This window comes from Hylaeus anthracinus, unplaced genomic scaffold (genome assembly GCF_026225885.1).
Source record: "Hylaeus anthracinus isolate JK02 unplaced genomic scaffold, UHH_iyHylAnth1.0_haploid 5, whole genome shotgun sequence".
Classification (NCBI taxonomy): Eukaryota; Metazoa; Arthropoda; class Insecta; order Hymenoptera; family Colletidae; genus Hylaeus; species Hylaeus anthracinus.
This window is the reverse complement of record NW_026535322.1, coordinates 11,682,696-11,706,572: the sequence shown is the minus strand read 5'-3', so window position 1 is coordinate 11,706,572 and position 23,877 is coordinate 11,682,696. Positions and strand designations below refer to the sequence as shown.

The following is a 23,877-nucleotide window of genomic DNA, read 5'->3' as shown; positions in this document are numbered from 1 at the left end:
AATTCTTTTAAGACTTGAATTTATTTTCTAAATAGATGATCCATTCACTTTTCATCTTTTGGAAAAAAAACCAGTAAAGTATCACGCTGTTAAGACTTCAATTTTTTGTTTAAACCGCCCAAAAGATAGATTTTTGAAACGCGTCGTTCGCAGTCCGTGCACGCCCAGACGCGGTGTCGTTTCTGAGGTTGCTCGAGATATCTGGAACGGGTCCGTGGAACACTGTCCAGGACCCCCGAAAGCCTTTAGCAAGACCCGCAACAGATAATTCCATCGGTTAGTCGGAAGTCACTTCAGATCCTTCGGGCGAGAACAACCCCCGAGGCCTGGGAAACGTTCTCGACACTCGTGGCCCTCCCCCCTGGTTTTTGGGCGAAAAGAAAACAGAAAAACAGGCTCTAGGAGGGATTACGGATGAAATTAAAGGGCGCTAGGAGGGCAACAGGGGTGTTTCTTCTATTTTACAATTTAGGCTCGATTGAAGAATTTTAGGACAACATTTGTGATTTTTTTTTTTTTGGAGGGAGGAGAAGTTTGAGACTTGTTGAACTGAAACTTCTTGTATTATTTGGTGTAAGTATGGTGGGAATACGTGAATTTTTTCGTTCAAATTGCTTCGATAATAATGGAGTTATTAATACTTGTTTATGGTGATATTTGATGTTACAGAAGAGGGGCCATCTTATATAATTTATTTATATTATTTGACTCAATTTGGCTTTAATAATCGATATTCAAAATTGTAGCAGAAGCATTGGTAATAATTCAATAATTTAAAGAAAGTGTAGTTTATGTCATGTTAACAACATATTTCAGACATATTGACTGGTTTGTTCAATAGTACAGCGTTTTAATAGTATCCTGGTAAAATGAAATTGGAAAGGACAAATAGAAAGAGAACATATAAATATAATTATCTATATATACATATTTCATATAAAAAACAGGGTTATCTTTCAATTTTTTTTTTTATTATATATATACAAATTTGTATATTAAGTTTGAATTGTCATTCATACTTCACATAAATTCATAAATAACATACATATATACATACTATATACATAATACATTACACTCATTATGTACGATGTGTTTTAATTAAAAATTTCTCGAATTACTGCAGTATAATATTACGAAGCTGTACAACATAATTCCCCCTAAATAAAACCTACGAACACGCGCGAGTTAGATTCCAGCCACCATCGAGTTTCCGTAATTCTTTCCAAATTTTTCGGGCTAATGTCTCCGCCCACGTTCCTCTCGATCGTCTCACCGCCTCATGATCTCGATCCTTGGACGAGTAATCCCGTGGAAAGATCCGCGTCGCGGGTATCGATCCCACCGTGGATGAAGGGTTTAGTCACGGAATAATTAATGTGAGAGAGCAGGTATCTCCTTGCGTACACTCGTCTACTCCACTTTCTCTGCGGATTCAACGGTGTACGTGTTTACGGGAAGTTCGAAGGGGACGAGCGTGCATCGGTAATCGCTCCGACCAATCCATAGCGTCGCTAGTGACGAATACGAGCGGTGATCATTGTTCGTAGCGTTCCTTCATGCAGGAAGGATGCCACCAGCACGAATCTAAACGGTCCGTTTTAAAAGTCGAATGAGAGACTTTCCTTGGGCCACGCTCGATAGACTGTTTTAAACGTCCTTCGATGAATTAGGGACGACGATAAAATCATGCTTGGATCTTTATTAATAAGCAGGGAAAATCGCAATTGATTATGGAGTATGTTTATGGCCGTTTGAATTAGGGCTTATTAAAAAAGAGCATACTAAAATTCGACATAATATTCATATTCTAAAACGAAGAATTATGATATTAACATTATATGTAATACTTCATGTGTTACTTTTTTTTAAAGGACGAATTTAGGAATCATTAAAAAAGGCACGCTACAATTTTTGTTTAATATTCATATATTAAAATCAAAAATCATAATAGTAAAATTTTATCTAATATTTTATAGATTCAAAAATAAGAAATAAACAAATTTAATATCAGCTTTTATTACGAAATAATGACTTTAATTACACATCTGTATTAAATATTCACAAATGACGCCATAGTTTCCTGACAGTAAATAAACTAAAAAGTATCCATAAAGTATAGATTGTGATTAGATTTTTTGCTTCCAGAATTTTTTTCCAACGAATCATATTATTCAAAGTAAATTATTTCGTTTCCAACGTATCATATTTAACTGCGTGGTATTACTTAGCCCTTCGTAATATCAAATCGAACCTGCAACGTAATTAATTAACGCAGATGCCCACTTCTAATCGCGATAACAAATTTTGATCGCAGATCCTCGTCTGCGCTAAAAACTCGAGACAGTAAGGGCATTTTCATCGGATGAACCCGATGCAAGCTGTCATCGAATATAATACACGTTACCCGTATGTAACTCGAGGCTGCGGATAAACTGGGCTCATCGGAACTGCTCTCGATAAACGCGCGTACACTCGTAGCTCCGTGAAAGTGACCAACCGTCGCGTAAATCGCATCTGCCGCATTTATATAACAAAAACGAGCAAGTAGTCGAGGAAAAAGGAGGCGTAAGAACGGTAGCGTAACGACCGTCCCGGCGGCAAGGATACTCGAAGAAATTTAGAACGGGCCACGGGTAACGCGAGTATAACAAATGTGACACCGATCGTCAACAAAAGCCTGGCGCCGCTCCAAGTCGCGTTAACACGCATAGAAATTACCTCGGGCAATTTAAACGCCTGACCAGCGTTAATCGTATCGCCCCCTCTGGAAATATAACGGCCTGGGTACTTTCGAAAACCCCCATTCACCCTCTCGTCGTCCCCCGTTCGTAAAAAGATAGGGAACCGTTGAAAATCGAGGCACCCTGGGATCGCTGGAAATGATCCCTTAAAAAGTGGACAGAGGTGCTTTCAGGAAGTTCGAATTCCGATTTTTAAATAAAAATTATCTAGGGTGAGGAGTATCGATTTGACTTTGGAAAAAATTGTAATAAAACCATCGTTAACAGTTAAGTGAATCAAATAATATTGCTCCATTGTAGTAGAACATAGGATAATGAGAATGATCTACCGAAACATTTATGAAACCATTATCATCGATAAGTGTGGTGCAGACAAGTCCTTGTGACACTTATCGAACAAAGTGTGTGTGGAATTCGAGAAACATACGAGTAACCAAAAATCATGAAAAATGAAAATTGATCGGCTATACAGTTATATACTCTTAAAACCATTGAAAAGTTAAAACATAAATTCCACGTTCATTACAATTCAGAGGTTTACTTTCTCGCGATTATCAATTGGCGAGCACAGGACAATTCCACCTTCCACCTCCTCCACTGCGCGCAGTAACCGTTATCTTTCGTCAATTATACATAATTTCCTACCGAAACATTCCAAATACGCGACACATTGTACAATCCTCCTCGATCACGCTATCAAAAACCCACCCCCTCCGTACATTGCTCCATCCCCGTGCTCCTTTTCACCCACTTACTCACTTCCGTTTCAAATTTTCGACCCCCGAGGACCGCGACGACCGAAAAAAAAGCCATCGCGACAAGGGGCAACTACCCTCTCAGAAAAAAAAAGAAAAAAAAAAAGAAATTCTACCCCCGGCCCCAAGGAACGGATATCGCGCGTCGCGTCTCGAGCGACACTCTCCCGCAGCCGCGAGCCTCGCGACACACAGCCTGAACAGAGAAGAATGATCGAGGTGGGCAGAGGAGCGGACGAGGCGCGGAGGAAGCGAGCGAGAACACCGATAAGGACGGGACGAACTCGCGGCGCGCGTACACAATCAGCCCCGTTCGTGTACGTGCAAGACGGAGAGAAGGGAGGCCGCGAGAGACGAGCAGATGCCAGCGGGCAGAGAGAGAGAGAGGACGGACGGACGGACGGACGGAGAGCGGCAGCGAGCCACAGAAAGCGTCGAGCGCCGCTGCCGGCGCACAGAGAGAGAGAGAGGGGGATCGCGTTACCCCCACCACGGGGGTGAAAACTACCCCGAGAGCGCGTGGGGTGTCCGGCCTCGGCGCCGAGGCGAACCGAGCGCGTCCGAAGCGAGCGCAGTGCCCGACACACCAGGTCCCGCACGGCACGACTAGGCGCACCGTCCGGCACAGTCCACTCAGAGATACGACCCATGCTGGACCATCGTCGCTCTGGTCCACGCCGGCATCAGGCATCCAGCATCCTCCGTGCGGCATCCCGCGCGAGACACCAGGACACGCGTCCTACGCGACCGCAATCAAAAGGGACCACCGTCAACGAAGGTGCAACGAGACACTCGAGGCGCGTGTCGAGAAACAACAGTTCGATCCCTGACGCGTAACCACTCGTGCGTCCAGTGCAGACAACGTGAAACACGGTGCAAGACGTTCGTTTTATCGTATTTACATATCGTCTTTGAACGGAGTTCCCTCGGTGAACAAGGTGAACAGTGAACAAGGTGATCCGATTCCTCGATGACCGCGAGTTCCCGTGACACGGTGTGACGGAAGTCATCCCCGACGCCGAGTGTTCGGTATCATTCGAGACCCCCGAGTGACGGTGAGATCGTAGAGACTCGAGGTGAATAGGATCGAAAAAGATCAGGACAGACCGTCTCCTGGCGGCAAGCTCGAAGGTGGCACCTGTGCCACGCGGGCCACCTCTGACAGTTTTCCACCTGCGGCCCGTGACCATCGCGTATCTCGGCTCTGTCTCGGGTGTCGTATGCGCGCCGCGACGCGCGTCGTCCCGAGGAACATGAGGACGCACGTCAGTTGACGAAGAGGCGCGACCCGGCCGGCTGTCAATCCCGTAATCGTCGCGGCCAGGTGCGCGAGAGGATCGGGATAGACTGATAACAGGATCCAGGTGACAAGTTGAAAGTGTACCGAGAAAAAAGAGAGAACGCACGGGGGGTTCGCGGGGGTGCGAGAGTACCCCGAGGAGCCAGTGAAGTTCGCCGAGTTGGAAACAGGTGAAACGACGGATGGACACGTTCGCGAGAGGCGGAGGTGAGGAGGAGGAGGGTTGAAGCGTGACGATCTCTTCCCTCTTTTCTTACCCTTGGAAGGAGCCTCTTCCTTCGAGCGTGGTCGTCGCCTCCCCCCCTTTTTCTTCTCGCCTCCCGTGGACAAAAGGAATAAGATTCGATTTTCGAGGGTACGTCGCGACCGGGATCCACCACGACCGCCGCGAAACGACACCTTTCCGTCCTGGACCGGCGAGGGATACGTAATTCCAGACGTGCGACGCGCCGCGATCATCGAGAACGCCACCATGAGGATCAAAATGCCCGCGGTCAGGATCGCGCAAGGTGAGTGCGAGAGAACCCGCGTGAGACGCTTCAGCGTCGCTCGCGGAAGATCGTTTTGATGAATGCCGGGGGCATCCGTCGCCCCGACCGGAACAAATATCATTATTTTTGGATTCCTGAGACTCCGACGCGCGCCGTCGACCGAACGACCGAGCGCTGGAGAGCTGAACTTGAAAAGTAGAGCGAAACTTTTCGCGAATTTCGCCGCGGCTCGTTTAACGTTCCCTGTCGCGGGGGCTGGACGTCGGTTTTTTGCACGCGAATGACAGGACTTTTTGTAGCCAAAGGTATTTATCGGGAGTTGCGAGTCGAGATAAAGAAGAGGGGTCGTTAACGTTTAGGACAGAAGGATTTTTTCTAGCTTCTGATTCGATTAAACATCGGTTCTTGAGAATTAGACACCTTTGGGTAATAGAAAATGTGTTCAGGGGGGTTGAAACTGTAGCTACAGATTTGCAACGTTCAGGAGACACTTTGAAGAAGGATTTTTTTACACTTAGAGTATGTTAGTGGTTAATACGCTAGCTGCTGATTCGATTAAATGTGAATTGATCTGTTGTTCGCGAATCACAGGGATTTTTGTAGCAGAAGGTATTATGTGGAAGTTGCGAGTCAAGACAGATGGTTTGTAACGTTTAGAAAGTAGAAGAAGGATTTTCTTTGTTCGGGGTATGTTTGAAGTGACAGACCTTTCGATAATAGAAGTAGTAAATTTTAAGCGAGCCATGATTGTGGCTACAAGTTTGTAACGTCCAGGAAACAGTTTTAAGAAGAGTTTTTTATCTTTCGGGTATGTTAAGGGCTACCATTCTAGTTTCTGTAGTAGACAATATAAATTGGAGTAAGCTAGTCGACATTGGGATTGCGATTCTTTAATTTTTAGAAAGTATTTAAAAGAATGGTTTTCTATATTAGCAGTAAAACTACCGAGATCTATCAATAAAATTAATTCTCCACTAGAATAATTATCCCCAATAATTACGATGAGGCCGTTCTTAATAATGGATCAACTTTAGTAAATATTTTGACGTACTTCGTAATTCTAGTGTTAAATAAGATCGCCCAATCGTAATTACGACAATCGATTGAATAATTTCTTAAAACGATCCGTTACAAGTGAGAATAAAGTGAATCGTCGGTACGTGTCGCGCAGCCAAGTCCTGGTGACAGTTATCGAACAAAGTATGTGAAAATAAGGAAAAAGTTAGCTTCTAGGTGTATTAACAATTCAGTTACAGGTCCTGAAGGTCTCTGACATTTAAGAAATACTTACTAAAAGAATTTTCTATAATTAGAGCATAAAAGTCTTGCCTGCCATAAACGTTAACCGTCCAGCAGCTTGAAGTCCAGCTATCCACCTTCTCAGATTTAATTCTCCCGTTTTCGAATAAAACTTAGAAAAATGATTTTTTTGTATTAATATCACCGAACATCAGCTCGTAGGTAGAGTAACAATTCAGCCACGGATCTGTGACGTTTAAATAATATTTGGAAGGAAGAGCTTCCATAGCAGAACGTAATAATCTCGCCTGGAGTCAACCAGCTTAAGCTATTTGCCGATTTAGGTACAAATACGCGGGAGAATTCCTGGAACTTTTATGTAACACCTAAACGAAAGACTTCCCTATGTTACTGTACATTAATCTGGTACGAATTTGTAAACACACCGTAGGTATGTCAACACCTCGGCTCCTGGCCCATTTAGGTGCAAAAACGCGAAAGCCTGTCGCGCAGGAGTGTGTACGATCGCGAAATTCTGTTACTTTCGAATAACATCGTGGTGGCTTGCGTATCACGTAACAAAGGCTTTCTGACTGTATGTTAGCTGACCGAACTCCTGGCAACCAAAATGACGATCGCTAGAAATTTGGATCGGTCAGAGGAATCACCAAATCTATAAAAGTGACCGTTGCCAGATTCTTGGATGAGGAATAACGAAACGCTAAGTAGAGCCATCCAATTCTAATAAATATTGTTATTGCTGCCACGGTGTTTTGGTTTATTCACCCGCGTCTCATCCCAAAACATTTTAAATGCCACGTTACGATGCACTAATCTACGCGTGATAACGCTTTAGACTCTCGTCTGTTTCGGCACGAATGCACGGCGATGTCCTGGATCTGTCCCTCAGGACTGAACACCCCTCCGTTCTCTAATTTCCGAGTAGAACTTACAAGCAGAACTATACGAGTACAAATTGTAGAATCGCGTTTCGAATCGAGTAATTTTGTTTATTGGATTAATCGGACAATGATCGGACAATGCGAGGTGGATACTTCGAGGACCTTCCAGAATTCGTATCTATGCAAAACGAAGCACTTTTTTCGCGCGATACATCATTCTGATTAGCACGAGAGCAACTTACGCACACTCCACCCTGTCTCGCCGTTCCGATTGATCATCGTAAGTTGACAACTGAAAGCACCGTAGGCTCTGGAATTAATCCCATGAATAGGCTTCCGGTAGCTAAAGCGTTAACGTCAGGAGGCACCTTCGACGAGGACACTAGGGAAAGAACTCTTCGGTATAAATCGCTATGAATCCAAGTGCACTCGATGTTTTCTGTCCTATCAAACGGTTCTCCGTCGATCGAACGTTTGACAGTCCGTCGACGTTTGATCTTTCGTCGCCCAGCGATCTTAGGGCGTGTTTAAAATGCAAGTCCTGTTTCATCGATCTCTCGCTGAAGCATTGTTCTATCGCGAGCATGACGTATTCGCTAGAGAATCCTTAATGGCGTGTTTGTAGAGCCGCGTTGCAGCTGGGATATTAGCCGCCCTGGTAATTCGGCAACTGAACTCTTGATAACCCCTGTGGGGGGACAAGAATGTGTCGAACGTGGGGTTAAGGATTTCGACAGGGTTCATTTTCGTTTAGTTTTGGTTGAGAAGAAGATTGCGAGTGAATTAAGATTTCAATCGGAGTAGTCTTTTTTTTAGTTTTCGTGGAAGATGGTGAGTGGATTAGGATGATCTTTATTTTGTTCTGGTAGAAAAGAAGATGGGGAGTAAATAAGGATAATTTTTGTTTAATTCTGATAGAAAAGAAGATGGTGAAAGAATCAGGATAATTTTTATTTAGTTCTGCTAGAAAAGAAGATGGTGAGCGAATTAGGATCTTTATTTAGTTCTGCTAGAAAAGCCAATGATCGAATGTTTAGGTTCTTCAGTAGCTCGGAAATCAAATTCATTCAGTCATTGGCAGCTGAAGAACTGGGAGGAAATTGAAACGATTCCGTTATATTAATTATTATAGATACACTGAAGACAGTATGAACAGAATTGAGTGTGATCCTCGAAGGTATTCTTCTCAGCTATTAATGGCAATAGAACGTCTAAGAACCTAGAGTTGATGAACCGCGTGTGAAATTGATATGTCGAAGGTGCTCGAAAGATGCTTTAATATATAATGTTTTCTTTTTGATAATTGAAAAAATTTATTCTCATTCAGATTATGGCTACAGGATGTGATCAATTTTAGTCGAAATGGAGGTTGAAGCTAAAATATGCTTTATATAATATGCGTATGAAATAGTCATGATGATTTGGTTATTAACGTTATCAAATAGAACGAGTGTGAGACGTGCACTTTCAGGCAATGTGAATTTATTCTTGAATTGAACGATGAGTGTCTAGATTAGTTATCGTCGATACTCATGAATTTTGAACTCCTTTACTCGAGTCATCTCAGTGCATTTGAAATTATCTAACTGAATTGGAGTTTTCGAAGAAACATTTATACTTTTTTGGATATTTTAGAATGTACGGAAGATGACTTATACGAAACACTCGAGAATTCTTGAAGATTCTGCTTAAGGTGGCAGATCATGCTTTATTCTACTAAAGGAAGCTCTACCACGGAAGCTCCCAAAATGCTAAAAGAGGCTCAAGTACTTGATTCCTAAATTTAAACTTCATCCCCCTTCCACAGAAAATATAATTGCCCCTCAACAACTACCAAACCAGTCAAGTTGAAGCATGTACCTATCTTGGACTTCTTTCTGAAATTAGCAACTCATTGGCAACGTTTTTCATGCAATTCCTGGGAAGACTTATTAGAATAGGGAATTAGGTACTCCTAAGATCTTTTTGGAAATCTTCCACTCTATCTTCAAAGATACAGTAATGTGCATAAAAGTTATTAAAGCTTTTAAAATTAACAAATTTGTGTACTTTAAACATACAATATTAACACAAAATTTACCACAAGTCTTTTATATAGCATTCACTTTAATGCTTCGTGAAATATTTTTGCATTCAATTTAAAAAAATACAAAACAACACTAAAATGAGACAGCATCCTTGTATGTCAAAGTCGATTTAAGTACTACAAAAAAGAAAAAAAAAGTACATGGACAATATATCGTTCAGTAAAATAAAACCACAAGGAAATTTCGTGTAATTTCATCATTCGTAATAAATAATTAAACACGATGCAAAGAAACCCAATATTTTAATAATCCACGAAGAATAAATCCATATAAACAAACAGACATTTCGATATTATCCCATGAATGAAAAATTTCTGACTTTACCCAATCGAAAAGGTTTCCCTAACAGGATGTATAATATCCTCTTAATGAGCACTATTATTTCGACGCTTTTCGAAATTTCACTAATAAGTAAAAAAAAAGAAAACAAAATCTTTCCTACAAACTTCAAACAATACCGACATTCGATCCCTCAGTTTACCTCCACAATAAGAGAGCCCTCAACTTCCTTCGTTTAACCGTTATCGAAGGAAAAGTTCGCCCCCGTCCGAGGTCGGAAAACGGCGCGGAAAATCGGCTGGCGGTCGCGTGGCCGCGGCCGGAAGAAAATAAAAGGCGCGCGGAGGTCTCGAAGGCGACGCGGAACGGCGCGAAGGCAGCGGGGGCGGAAGAAGAGGGCCGGTGGGGGAGGGGGGGGAGGAGGAGGCGAAGGTTCGAAGGAAAGAGAAAGGGAAAGAAGGAATGAATGAAAACGGGGAAGGATCGAAGGAGGAGGGGAGAAAGCGGGAAAAGCGCGCCAACGTCTTGGAAGGGACTCGTCGACGGTTGAATTTTTAATTAGTACCTCGACGGGACCCCCTCCACAGGGGTCGAGGGGGGTAGAAAAAGACGAGGAAGGTGGCGGCCAAGGCGGAGGTGGAGAAAGAAGAGCGACGGCGGGGGGTTGGACGAAAAGGTGGGGCGGCATTGTCATGCGCGCGTTTTTCACAGACTTTTCCATCCCCGACGGGGCTCGCGCCATCCCCCGCGTCGCCTCGAGCCTCCGGTGCACCCCCTCGGCCCCCTCCCACGGAGAGGCAGCGGCGGCGGCGGCGGCGGCGGCTCCGTTTTCTTAATTACAACTGCGATATTCTTTAGTTCGCGCGATGACGCCGCCGCGAAAAGATACCGGAATATTCCTCCACCGATTAACCCCGTCGGTCCGTTCGAAGGGGATGACAAACTCCCCGTTTAAGAGTGCATGGATCGATCGACGATCTCGATCGGTCGGCGTTCTCGATACTCAAGATCGACGAGCCATGAAGTACCGTATTCGGGAAATCGGAAACGGACTTCGTGGTGGGCCGCCATGATTGGTGTCCTCCGCGATTGACCAACGACGGTGATTGGCTCCTGTCAGTGCCTGAGTGATACAGCTTGAATGGCAGGATTGTGCGAAAGGTTGAACGGCGGCGCACGCGTGTCCGACGCGAAGCCGGTACGACGATGAACTTTCAGGATCGATGGCACGCGATTCGAGTATGTTTGTGAACGATCGAGACCGGGGGAGATCGTTTCGGGGTGGAGGATCGGTGGACGAGATCCTTGGAGTGATACGGTGAGATTATGGAGTAATTTGCTTCTGTGTTTAGGTCCATGGAGGGAGAGAACTGACAGATTTATTGGGAGTGGATGTGATGTTTAGGATTGGTCGTCTTCTGTTTCGAATTTTTTTCTTTTTGTTCATCGCGGATTTTTTTATCGTCAGGTGGAACGATCGGGGTGGTAGGAAACGGTGTTGGCATGGAATTAACTCTAACGTGACTAATTTCACGATTTATTTACGAGTAATTAGAATTGTTAAATTGTCTAGGAAAGAATGTTTATGATATTAGATAAAGATATGGTTTAGAAGATGAATTTTGTAAGATTATGAGGAAAAATTATTGAATTTATTTGCCATCGTGAGGTTGAATGATGCTATCCGTCGGACGGAAGGAGCCTGGACATGACAACACAAGTGAATTGTTAATTCTCGATTAGTCTGTGCATTGGTTATAAAGTATTATTATTATACAAAATTAATTTGTGCACAGGCTTCGATTAGCAAACAATGCGGCTCGATTTATCGACCATTAAGGTTCGTACATTTAAACAAGACAGTCGATGGAACAAGTGTATAAACAAATACTTCACAGTTGCACAAGTCTACTTATTAATGATTTTCGTAATCTAATTAGATGAAAGAGGACCAAAACTCCGAAATGTCTACGCAATTATGGCAAATCCATTGAAATGCAAAAATATTTAAAACATCAACATACTTAGTATACCATTTAGGAGATCATAATAATATATGATACAATATGCTTATTACAATGAAAATAATTATTCAGACAATTTTTTATTAACTATTATCTTATATTCTTTTTCTCTAGCTATAAAAATCTGAATTCGCATAAACATTCCCACTCTACTTACCATAAATTTATCAAGACTTAAAAATTGACGTCCATCTTGAAGGATTGTTACATTTTATAAATTCAAAGCAGAAAATGAATTTTGACTTAACCCATTCACTGCCAACTACCAAGATGTCTCGTACTTCGAATCGATTGCTATTACTCAAGAGATAAGTTTATAGCCTCTTGAGCCACGAATCATTGCAAATGAAGATGATAAATTTTCTGTTCAAAACAAAAATGTAATATCACTCTTTATTACCAAAATAACAACAAAGATTACGCATCCATATAAAATCTTCACGCCCAAGTCGAAACTCTTTAAATTTGCCTAGCAGTGAATGGGTTAAAAGAATTTCGAATTAACGTCTTGCTGTCCCCAATCGAGGTCTGAAAATCTAAACCACGCTCCCGTTTAGCGTGAACGCGTCTTCATCTCTCTTTTCTTCCGCTCGCGGAAACCGTCGGATGTTTATTTTCGAATTAATTCCAGAAAGATCGTACAACCGTGGAACGTTCGCCTTTCGAACGAATATCATCAAGCGCTCGACGTACACGATTTCGGCGACTGTAAGCTTTAAATTTCTGTTTGGAAATGCGGATTATCCTCTTCCCAGAAACGAACGTCTCCTGTTTACGTCGCGATTATCTACCTTCTCGCCCGTCCTACATACGCTATGACGAAGTAAATAGATCGCGCGTTCGCATGGCAGTCCAACTGGCGCAAACACCTATCTCGCGCAATTACCTCTCCGATTTCAAGGTAACCGCGTCTTCGCGAATTTCCACGCTTGGAAATCGGGCTATGCGACGCTTATCGTACAACTTTCTTCGACGGAGCTCCGTGGAAATCGAGAGCATACAGATTTTTGGTCGGTTTACTCTTTCAATCTGTAGTTTTACTGTTTATTTTTGAATAATTATGAAATTGCATACAAATGACTGAAAGCACGCTTGGGGAGAACTTGAAGGGTTAACACTTAGAGAATTCTATTAACATTTTATTGACCCTTTATTTAGGCTTTTTAGTTCCAGTGTTTAACTTCTGGAATTTATTCACTGTATTGATGGCTCAGTTTTTGAAAACAGACGTGGCTGTCACTGTACCTAGTAACAGTATGGCGGAGTTATTATCAGCCTAGATTGACATATGCTAATGCAGAAAATTCTTTTTTAAATTGCGAACAATTTCTAAATAAGCCGGTAGATAAAGTGTTAATGCATATTATATTTATTCTTTCTTGCTTCGTAAATACCAACAACTGGTTTTGGTTGGTTCACCCCTTCGTCTAATTTCTCAGTTTATTTCTGAGTAATTAAAATTATAAAATTATAAAAAGTTTGGGTACTTGATGTTTTCTTTAGCTTGGGTACATGAAATAATATTTACAGTATAGTTGCCAAGCAGTTAAAGAATTTTTACTCGATTATAATTATTTCTTTGTTTACTTACTCATTGCACGACGGAATTAATGCATATATTTTCTTTCTTTTTTTATATTATAATGAACAACAGTTTGCGAGGAATGAATTAGTTCGACTCGATTTAATAAATTTGTTTGCGAATCGGTTCTCCTGCTCTCCGTCAGCAAGAATGGAAAAATATCTTTTGTGCGAGTATCTCTACATTCAAGGGAAATGAAAGGAGAAATTTTATCCTCGGATGCATATTATTGTTCGAGATAAAGTTATAAAAGAAGACGTGTAACCATGTCGATATAATTAGTTTACATGGTGTTTCGAAGCTAGGCTACAATCGTATTTACTGGGAATTTATCGAATATAATGAGCGCGATTGCGAAGAAAAATTAAATGAATCGAACGTCTCATATTCAACGGTTTGCCATTTATTTACACGCTCGCATCGCCAGGAAACGAAGGAAACCTTCGGCAATAGAATTATTCACGAAGCAAGCGCGCGCATATTTTATTTATTTTAAAAGATTTCAATTCGGAGGGGTATCAATGTGCTCGTATCACAATGGCGGAAATACTTTGGAAGAAAGTAGCGGTTGCTTCGATTCAAGCTCTGACTTAAATTTAAATTCTGTTTGGTAAATAATGTCAATAAAATTTGCATCCCGAGATGTTTTATATTACAACCTGAACACGTAGAGGCAAATTAATAACAGAATTGGTATAATAAAGATTCCAATCATAACGAATAAATAATGCATGGATTGTAAATATTATAGTAGTTTTATAGCATTTATTATAGGGAGATTTGGTCTATCGTTGACATTCATTCTGCTCTCAATTTTCCAAAGAATATAAATTTTATTTAATTAAACGTTTCAAGCACTGAAACGTAATAAACGTGTAATAAAGTATAACCACAAGGAAATTTCGTGTAATTTCGCCATTTATAATAAATAATTCATCACAATGTGAAGCAACCCAATATTTTAATGATCCTCGGAGAATAAATCCATATAAACAAACAGACATTTTAATATTCTCCTAATGGAAAATTTCTGTCTCTATCCAATCGAAAAGGATTCCCCATCGGTATTCATAATCTTTTTTTTAATTAAGGCTATAATATATCCATGCCATAATTCTTGCTCTCGGCATCTTTGCTCCTCGCAATTCGCTCTCGTCACCTCAAATCGAATTTCTTTCGCGCGTCGATGATCAACGATCGGATTTAATACACGATGTAACGGCCTCTTATCTGGATAAGCAAATTCCCAATTAAGATACGAATCGTATTTCGCGTGTCGCAGCGGCCGCGATGACGCTTCCATCCAAGGAATGTCGAAACAGCTGCTCGAACACAGAATGTTCGAATACAAAACAGCATTGAACCGAGCGAAATATTAACACAACAGCCCAAGAGAATAAAGTGTCGAGCGACTTGCCTCCGATGCACGCCAATTATTCTTCCTCCACGATGAAAAATAGAACCGCAGCGTAGAGGAGATCACGACGACGCTACTCGTTTATTATTTATCCTTCTGGACAGCGTTGACAGAAACGCGATTTTCAATGCAGAGAATTTTTAGAAGATCCCACACAGCTTTAAACCTCTTTCGAAACAATTGTTTTCAGTTTGTATTCTGTTTGTTTCCCTTTTAGAAATTGATTGTATTAAAGTTAGGGTTAGGTATAAATTAAAGGTCACAGCTAGGTAAGATGATACGATACGAACGTAAATGATGGTAACATAGAAACGTTTATGATTTTTATTTTGATTAACACATGTCTCTATAAGTCTTAGCCCTCTGTTATAATATAATATATTTTATATTTTACGAAATAATTTTAGTTTCCTCACAAGACGACTTATAATTCCTAATTATGAAATATAATGTCTCTGATAACCATTAACAGTATAGATGATGGTTGGTTGCACCATCAACTTGAAATATCAAAGTAAATCGCAAAATGTCTTCTAAAAAAAAAAGTTTGGCCCATAGAGGGTTAATTGGAATTTGACTAATAGCAACTGGAAGTCTCCCTTTAAGTTCGAGAGGATTGAATGAGACTAAACTTGAGTGATCTTTGCTCTCAATTATTTAAAAAACATAAATTTCACTTAAGGAAACTATCAAAGGTATCCAAGCATTCGAAACTCGAGTCGCCTAAACAGTCACTCGTGCTCCGAATGGAAAATGTCTTCTCCAAACAATTCCCAATCGAAAAGAATTCCCCGGCAGTATTCATAATATTTTAACCCTTTCAGACCTAAGGCGCACAATCGAGGACACAAAATTTAAAAATGACCAACGCTAAGAAAGACCAGTTCACCTCGAAAACTGCACTATTGGAATTTTTTTCCATGGCAATGTCAGTCCAAGATAATCCTAAAAATTAAATGACATTAGTACGAGAAAACAAAACAATTCAATCGAATGAAGGCTATTTTAATTTAATTAGGTTGTCCAGACAGTTCGTGTCAATTTTTAAGAAAACTTCAAAGACACATTTGAATTTTTGATATATTTTTTTTATATATATATTAATCGAATTATATAAGTACCATTTTGTTCCACAATCTTTCCACGTTTTAAGGGATATACGCATGTTACTTGTTTTCAACCTTTACAATATATTCAGACCTGTACCACCTACCAAAAATCGGCATAGACTTTCCAGGCAAACCAATATGTAAACAATTCGACCATTCCTGACCTCTTAGGTCACGAAACGTCAAAAATTGACCCCCCTACCGACAGCGTCCGCGATCGATCGATTTCCCGGCTGATTCCATAAGAAATCATTTTTCGAAGCGTGCCCCATTAGCGTGGCTCGTGTTGGGAGGACTTTTTGCATAGCTCGCGTGTTTCTGGGATCAGAAGTCGGGGCCCTCCGGTTGCACGATCAACCGAGAGAGTTCTTACCTGGCCACGTGCTACCTCCAAAGAGATAGGAGAGGCTCGCAGAGGACAGAGGAGGACAAAAGGAGACGGAGGATCCGGAGAAGGGTTCACCACGCGCCCGACGCTCCGAGAGGTTAATCTGAGAAATCAAATCAAAGTAGTTTTTTGCTCCCGGTGCCGCCGGGGCTAACGAGAGAGCGAGAGAGAGTCTGAGAGAGTCTTGCGATAGGAGCAGAGGAGGACAGAGGAGGAGGAAGAGAGAAAACGCGTGGATGATGAAGAGGTGGGACGAAGATCATCGCGAGATGAAGAAGGGCTTCCGACGGGCCGCATCAAAGACAATGTTTAAAGCGCGCGGGCATAGAAAACGCGCATATGCCGCGCACGTGCCGGCAAGGGCGCGTAAAACTCATCTTTGTTTGCTAAATAACGTCCTCGAGAGTGCCCCGGCCCGATGCTGACGCTCACGGGGAGGCTTTGCAGGACGCCGCGGCTCGAGGTGTCCTGCTATGCGGGCGTAATTGCGTCAATTAACGAGTCACGGTTTTCGAGACGACTGATAAAATTGCTTTCGCCTGACGAAACGCTCTAGAGCCGAGACATAACCTGTCCCCTCTGTTAGCCGCCTGCATTACGGTGCGATTATGGGAATTATGGGACGCGAGTACGCTACCGATTGAAATGCGACAAACTTTATTAAGAGCCATTTAGTTTTTTCTTGGGGCAATAAAATTGGGTACATTTCACTCAAACTTACCTTTTTATTGTACTGATTAAATTTATTGTAGCGGTCGTATCATCAGATTTATTAAGTGAAAAGGAAAGTTCCGTTTGAAATCGAGCAGCCGAAGCTAAAGTTGTCTTTAACTGTAATGCCTAAAGTGAGGTTAATTTTTCAGGTTTGATATCGTTCAATAAAATTCGATACGTAATTGTATACGCTTGCACGGACAACATTGTTAACATTGTTTTCTGAACTCTAAGAAAAGGCAGCATTCTGCCTCTGACTAATTTTATTCTATTTTCAGTCAGCAATTATGGCGGCTTTTTACACGATGACTGCTTCAACTTACGATTGTATTATCAGAAAATATTCTTTCTTCTGTCTTTATTCAGTGCTTTGACTTGTTTCATTTCCCAACGAGATTCTAAAGTAACTCACCGATGAGTGACATTAAACGTTCGATTGTAATTTATATCTATATCTACACTAACATTATAAAGAGGTAAAATTTGTTAGAATGTAGAAGGTATTGGAACTACTGAATCGATTCTAAACATTTTTTATTTTGATAAAAACAAGGTTTCCGACACTTGTACGATTGAACCTGGTCAATCGAGATTTAGATATTTTCGATAGATTTTAGATATTTTAAAATCCAATGGGAAAGAAATTTCGAAACTTTTCGTCAAGTATTTTGGCTAATAGATGATAACGCGTCTGTGACGGTCACAATGGCGATGCGTCGCGAGTCTAACGAGAGGGAAAAGTCCTCTCGAGAATGAAGAGGGGAGAGAATTCTTGGGAGACCCGAAACGATCGAAGCATAGACGATCTCGTCTCCGTTGTCTCGTCGTGGATTAGTTCATAAATAACGGGAATGTTTACGAGGAATCGATCGACTCCGGAAGGGCGTTCGAGATAGATGGCACCACCTGCCCAATCGACGTCCGACGTTGCGTTGACGCTTGCCACTGGACAGCGAAAAAGTGTTTCCTCGGTGCCTCGAAACTTTCGCTGTCGCGCATCACTTATGAAGACTTGGAAATCATGATAGTTTAAATTAAAATGTATAGTTTGTCATTCTCGATCTTATGAAACTTCGTTTTCAATTTGTTTTTGGAGGTTGTCTGGCTAGGACCAAAGGGACAAAAGGGAAATTATTTGTATAAAGTAATATAATATTTCTATTAAATACTCACAAATGAACTATATAAATGAATCACATTTAAACGATAAATAAAAATGTATAGTTTGTCATCTTTGATTTTATGAAACTTCGTTTTCAATTTCTTTTTTTTGGAGGTGTTATTTGGCTGGGATCAAATCGGATAGTTATAATAAAATAGAATTTCTAGACTTCGTTTATTCATTCATAGTTGTAAAAGCATTTATATATAGAAATTATTTTCATAAAATAATATAATATTTCTATTAAATATCCTCAAACGAGTTATATAAATTCGATTTTACCGAACAGAGAACGCTTTTAATTTTCAAAAATGCAACACAAAATTCCTTTAAACAATAACATTCATAAATTCTTAATAACCAAAGAACACTTAATTTTCAAAAACTCCTAATTAAAATAACTTCTCGATCCCCTAGAAATTTGCCAATAAACATCAATTCCGAACGAAAAATCTCGACGAAACCTCCCCTAATAAAATAAAATAAAAGTTCCCTAAAAAAGCTTTCGCGTACTCAGGTGAACGTCCATGAATTTCCCAACGTCCGTGAGCCATGTCTATGAATTTAAGACGTTCGTAGTCGATTTTCCAAGCGATGGTAGCGAATTAACACCGTCGCAGAGTAAACACCGCGTCGCGACCATTAGCTCTCGCGCTCGTGCTCTCGCGGTTCGAGTCGAGGCGTCTGATGTCGTTTGGAAATAGTTGGCTGATAAGATAAGAGACCCGTAACGTTCGCGTACCCACCGGTGCTCCGTTATACCTGGACCGGTGCGACTTAATAACCGGGCGATCGCGTAATTCTTTGCCAAGAGTACACAGACGGAGTTCTTCTCCGTTAGGAACGCTCGTCCACGGTAGAATTCGACGGCAGAAGTAATTAAATCCATTACCAGGAAGAAACGGGGACTCCCGAGGAGTAGAAATTAATTAGCCATCCTGGCAAGGATAGGCCAGGAGGGGGACAGACTTTCCTTAAATCGTCGTCCTTAGACGCCGGGACAGACGATGTCGATACAGCTTCTCATCGCGCTATCTTTCCCGAACTCGAGCTGTATATCGTCCATCCAATCTGCCGTTGGGCAATTTCGGCTGAAATACGATGTCGTCGGGCTCGTTCGCGAGCCCAGGCTTATTGGACTCCGTGGGTGATCCCTTAAAACGGGGTTAAGAACGCCGAGCCGTGGATAGACTCGCGTTTTTCTCTGACGAGTCGAGGGATGCCCCGGATCGTCGATTGATGTCTGAATGTAGGGATTTTTGGGGTTAAGTAAGATACGTAGGATGTTAATTTGTGAGGGTGAAACGTCTGGCGAATGTAAGGGGTCGGTTTAAATGAGAATTAACACGCAGAAGGGGTTGTGGAAAATATTGGGTTGTCCTGAAAGTATTTTCCCTTTTTATTTTTTTTATTTGAGGAGAAACTATTAGAATTTTGCTTATGATGTATGAATATTCTATTGAATATATTGTATGGCATATGTATGAATATTTCATTACGTATATTGTATAGGATGTATTATATATTATATGATTTAGTACATACATGTATATCGTAATATATTAAGTAATCCAGAGAGTTCGTATCAATTTTTAAAAAAAGTACAAAGGTATGAATAAGAGTTGACGCGCAGAAGGGGCAGTGAAAAATATTGGGTTGTCCTGAAAGTAATTTCGTTTTTTTATTTCCGGAAAATCTTCTTTCTTCCAAATTCAACTCTTAAGGAAAATTCAAAGGATTTGATAGGAATTTTGATATATATATATTTATTGAATTACATAGGCGCCATTTTGTTCCTCAATCTTTCCACCTTTTAAGGGACCTTATTCCAATATATTCAGACCTACCTACCAAAAATCGACATAGACTTTCCAGACGACCCAATATTATTTACAATATTTACCCTTTCCATTATCCTTATATTTAAAATTTTTGTCAAATCGTCCCTAAACGATTCCACGTTCCTAAAAAAATGGTGCCCTGAAACAATATCTAATTCCTGTTTGAAAACCTTAGACAAATAATCGTCACGTCCCTCTAAAAGTACAAATTAAGTAAATACAATATTCGGACACGAGTATATTCTCCTCTAAAAATGTCGAGTACCGATTCGTCCGAATTTCTGAAAATCCACCACGGAGACCGAAGCAGCTTGTTGAATGCGTGTGCGCGGAAAGTGCTGCGTTTCAGAACTTGGACTAGTTTAATGAGTTCGAGGGTTCATAAAGTAGTTCGCGGTGTAGTTCAGAAGATCCGAAGTTCAGAAAGTTCTAAAGTGCAACCCGGTTGTGCTCGATGGTTCGATTACTCGTGAACCTGATTGGTTGCTGAACTGGGAGTTCCAATTTCTTCCTTCGAGGCATGAGACTACTATGTCCGAGTGCATAGCACTGTAAACACCATTGGAGAATACTTGTGTCTCTTAACGGGGCGTCAGAGACATAACAAGTGACACGGACTTTTCGGCAAGGAACTAAAAAAATATTAATTTCAAACGGGAGACGACAATGTAAATAAATCTGGATAAGATTCGCGAATTAAATAAATTAAACAATTAAGCAGCGTGACAAATGTTTAATTATCCAACCTTTAATAGTTTTATAACAAAATCTTATCTTTGTAGACATTTCTACGAGTTTTAGATCGACGTTTAAATGGGGAAATCAATACGTACTCCAAAGTAGAAAGAAATTTCTGGTGATTAAAATTTGAAGTCTTGTGCTTCGTATAAAATAATTTAAGAATATTTGGAGGATGCATATTTCAAGCTCGAACGAATAGAGAATCCTACCATACGAGCAGTGCATGGCTTGAAGTTGAATATTCAGTGTCGATTGAACTCCAATTTCGAGAATTCTTCAACCCTCAAGGCTATCTTTGAAGTCGGACCTGCCTCTGTAATTGACCCGTTGAATAATGAACTCAGATTCGAATTAGTAAATCAATCGATAAGAGGACGTAAGATCCGAGAATAGGTTTTAGGGGAAACTTAGTGGTTTATTAAAAAATTTTTAATTAGGACAATATGACGAAGACTTGGAAAAACATTCCTAGTCAGGTGACACCGAGGTCAACTATATATTATGTACATTTTTCACTCCTGATTTTGTTCTATTATTAAGATGTATTTATTGTAGTCGAATTGCTATAGAATAGCTTACAAACAATTTCATTGCAACAATACATTTTTCTGTAGCTCAAGAGGAAATAAAATTTTGATTTTCCATTTGCACCCTCTGAGGTCAATTATATATTACGTACACTTTTGACCTCTCATTTAACTCTGTTACCTTAATCTATACATCGTGGTTGTAATGCTTCAAAATATACACAAGGCCATAAACAGTCCATAAACAATATACCTGAAACAATTGTCCCGCAGCTTTTTAACTATAGATAAAAATTCACGCGTTTCAAAAATTATCTCCTCCATTTAAACAACATTATTAACAATCACCAGTCCCATCGTAGACTCTTTTCCAAAGCCCAACACAATCTAACCTACAGAGACTTACTTCTAAAAAATGAAACTGAAACTAAAATGACTGCAAAATAAAAACACGAGACGTCCAAGTTTTCAAACACGAAGCAAATATCCCATCAAGAATTTAGCCCCCCAAAGAAAGCCCTTCGAAACGTTTGCTCGACCTGCCAAGAAATCTCATCCCAATCAAGGGCCAGCCATTCAAATCGCCTGGTACCAGAAATAGGAGACCGGAGAATAAAGGGTAGGGACACTTCGACTTTCGGTTCGTAATGGATTTACAAGCACTTCGAAATAGGCTTTTTCGGCACCTGAGATCCAGGTCTCGCACAGTACGCGGTTGTTTGCCTCTCTGGGTACTCCTGTGTAGAAAAAAAAAAAGAAAGAAAAATGTCCAGGGAAGAATGAAAGTGTCCAACCTGTAAACGAACTCAGCCCAAGCGCGGAATAATGCTCAGGTGCCTCAACGAAAATTTATGTTGTTTGCAGTCTCGGTTTCCTGGCCCATTGTCCACTATTGTCCGAGTCCCTCCTTCTAAGGTGCGAACACCCTTCGGGGCGATAATCTGCTCGCATTATTGTACGCTTTGTCGGCGGGTTCACTTGTCGAACGGAGGGAGGGAGGGGAAATCGGACGGCTACCTGACCAAGGGTCACTTCGAGGCGCCTTCCTCCACTTGGCAAGGTGAGAACCCCCTTCGTGGACCATCGTCGACGGTGTCTCCCTGTTTGGCAGGGTGCATCGTGGACGAGGGTCAATCTGACCGTGCCTCTTTGCATGGATCGTCCCCCTTTTGCGGTTGACGTCTCGCTAATCGCGAGGAGCAAAGGTCAACTTGCCACCCGTTGCACCACGTGGACGAAGAGGCTGTCGAGACCTATTCGTCATGCGCGTCTGCGAGTCGGTGTCAGGTGTCTGACTGGTTCGGTAGTCTGATCGTATTTTAGATGCTGCGATAGGATTGATGGCGGAAGGAATTTTCTAATTGGGTAGGTGTGTTTTCAAGGTCGGAGAAGGAGCGATATCGAGAGGAATTGATTTAACAGCGGGGTTTGTGAAGAAGGGGGCCTGCAAGGTTACTACTATTAACCCTTTGACTGCGGGAAGATTGTTCCTGTGTATTCTGAGAGGCGTAGAGATGGGAATTTTAAAAAAATGTCATCTTATAGAGAATGACTAAACGAAACTTTTTTTTATTTGCAGTTTATTTATACGACGTTCGGTGTTAGCGATAAAAATTGAAAACTTGGAAGACGTTTTCCTGAGATCTCGTAGTGAGCTGATTCTGTTGCTGTTGTCTTAAAGATAAAAACACAACAGTTGAACAAGCGAATTTTTAAAAAATATCACCTTATAGAGAATAACAAAACGAAACCTTTTTACATTTACGGTTTATTCGTACGACGTTTAGTTTCATACATACAAATTGAAGACTTGGAAGATCTTTTTTTCGAAATGGAATTTTTATAACGCACTTCTAACTTTTCAATTTTCATTTTCAAAACTAAGCGCCCTATGAATAAACTGTAAATACAAAAAAGTTTCGTCTCATCATCCCCTATAAGCTGATATTTTTTAAAAATTAATTTAACGAATTCAAACATTTCTCTGAGCCCAGTTCTCGAGGGTGCATACGTATAAATACTTTCCTCGGTTAAATGGTTAATTGGTAGATTGAATTAATCCAGTAGTCGATAAATTGATTAATAAGTATATAAAGTGAGATTGTTTGTGGGGATAGAATTTTTGAAATCGACCCTAGTCTCGCTACTATAATTATACAACTACCGAGTACCTGAGGAATGTTTGTGTCAACCTTAAGGTCCACGTGACCTCCAAACGTTTCCCACTCGTTCAGGTTAATTTTCTGCAATATCCTAGCAGGTGTCACCTTCAACACGGTACACGAAAAATAAGGTTCTATCTGCCAGAGTCTCTCCCCGCGATTAAATGTCCCCTATCGCGGTTGGCAGGTCGCAGACCACGCACTGACGTCGCGCACCCGTCAACTTGTCTTCGCGACGGCCTCCATCGGTTGTCGGGCCTCGAAGGATTCAATCATCGTTTCTCAAACTCTTCGAGGCTCCCCAGGTCACGGGTCGTGTCGCGCAAAGGCTAATTGCTTGACTCTAGAAAGTCTCCGATGGTGCTGAGTGTCCCACGAGGATGATTGATTTCAGGAATTAGTTTTTCTTTGGA

At 41.1% G+C, this 23,877-nt stretch overlaps 1 protein-coding gene across 1 annotated transcript in view; it reads left to right on the top strand.

Moving 5' to 3' along the window:
• The first annotated feature begins 1,656 nt into the window (after window positions 1-1,656).
• The window catches only part of LOC128895247 (B-cell lymphoma/leukemia 11A), a 77,621-nt gene continuing 55,400 nt past the window's right edge, over window positions 1,657-23,877 (top strand). The window contains exon 1 of the mRNA XM_054157681.1: window positions 1,657-5,308. Within this exon, the coding sequence (XP_054013656.1) occupies window positions 5,272-5,308 (37 nt within the window). The 5' untranslated portion in view covers window positions 1,657-5,271. The remainder of the gene's footprint in view (window positions 5,309-23,877) is intronic.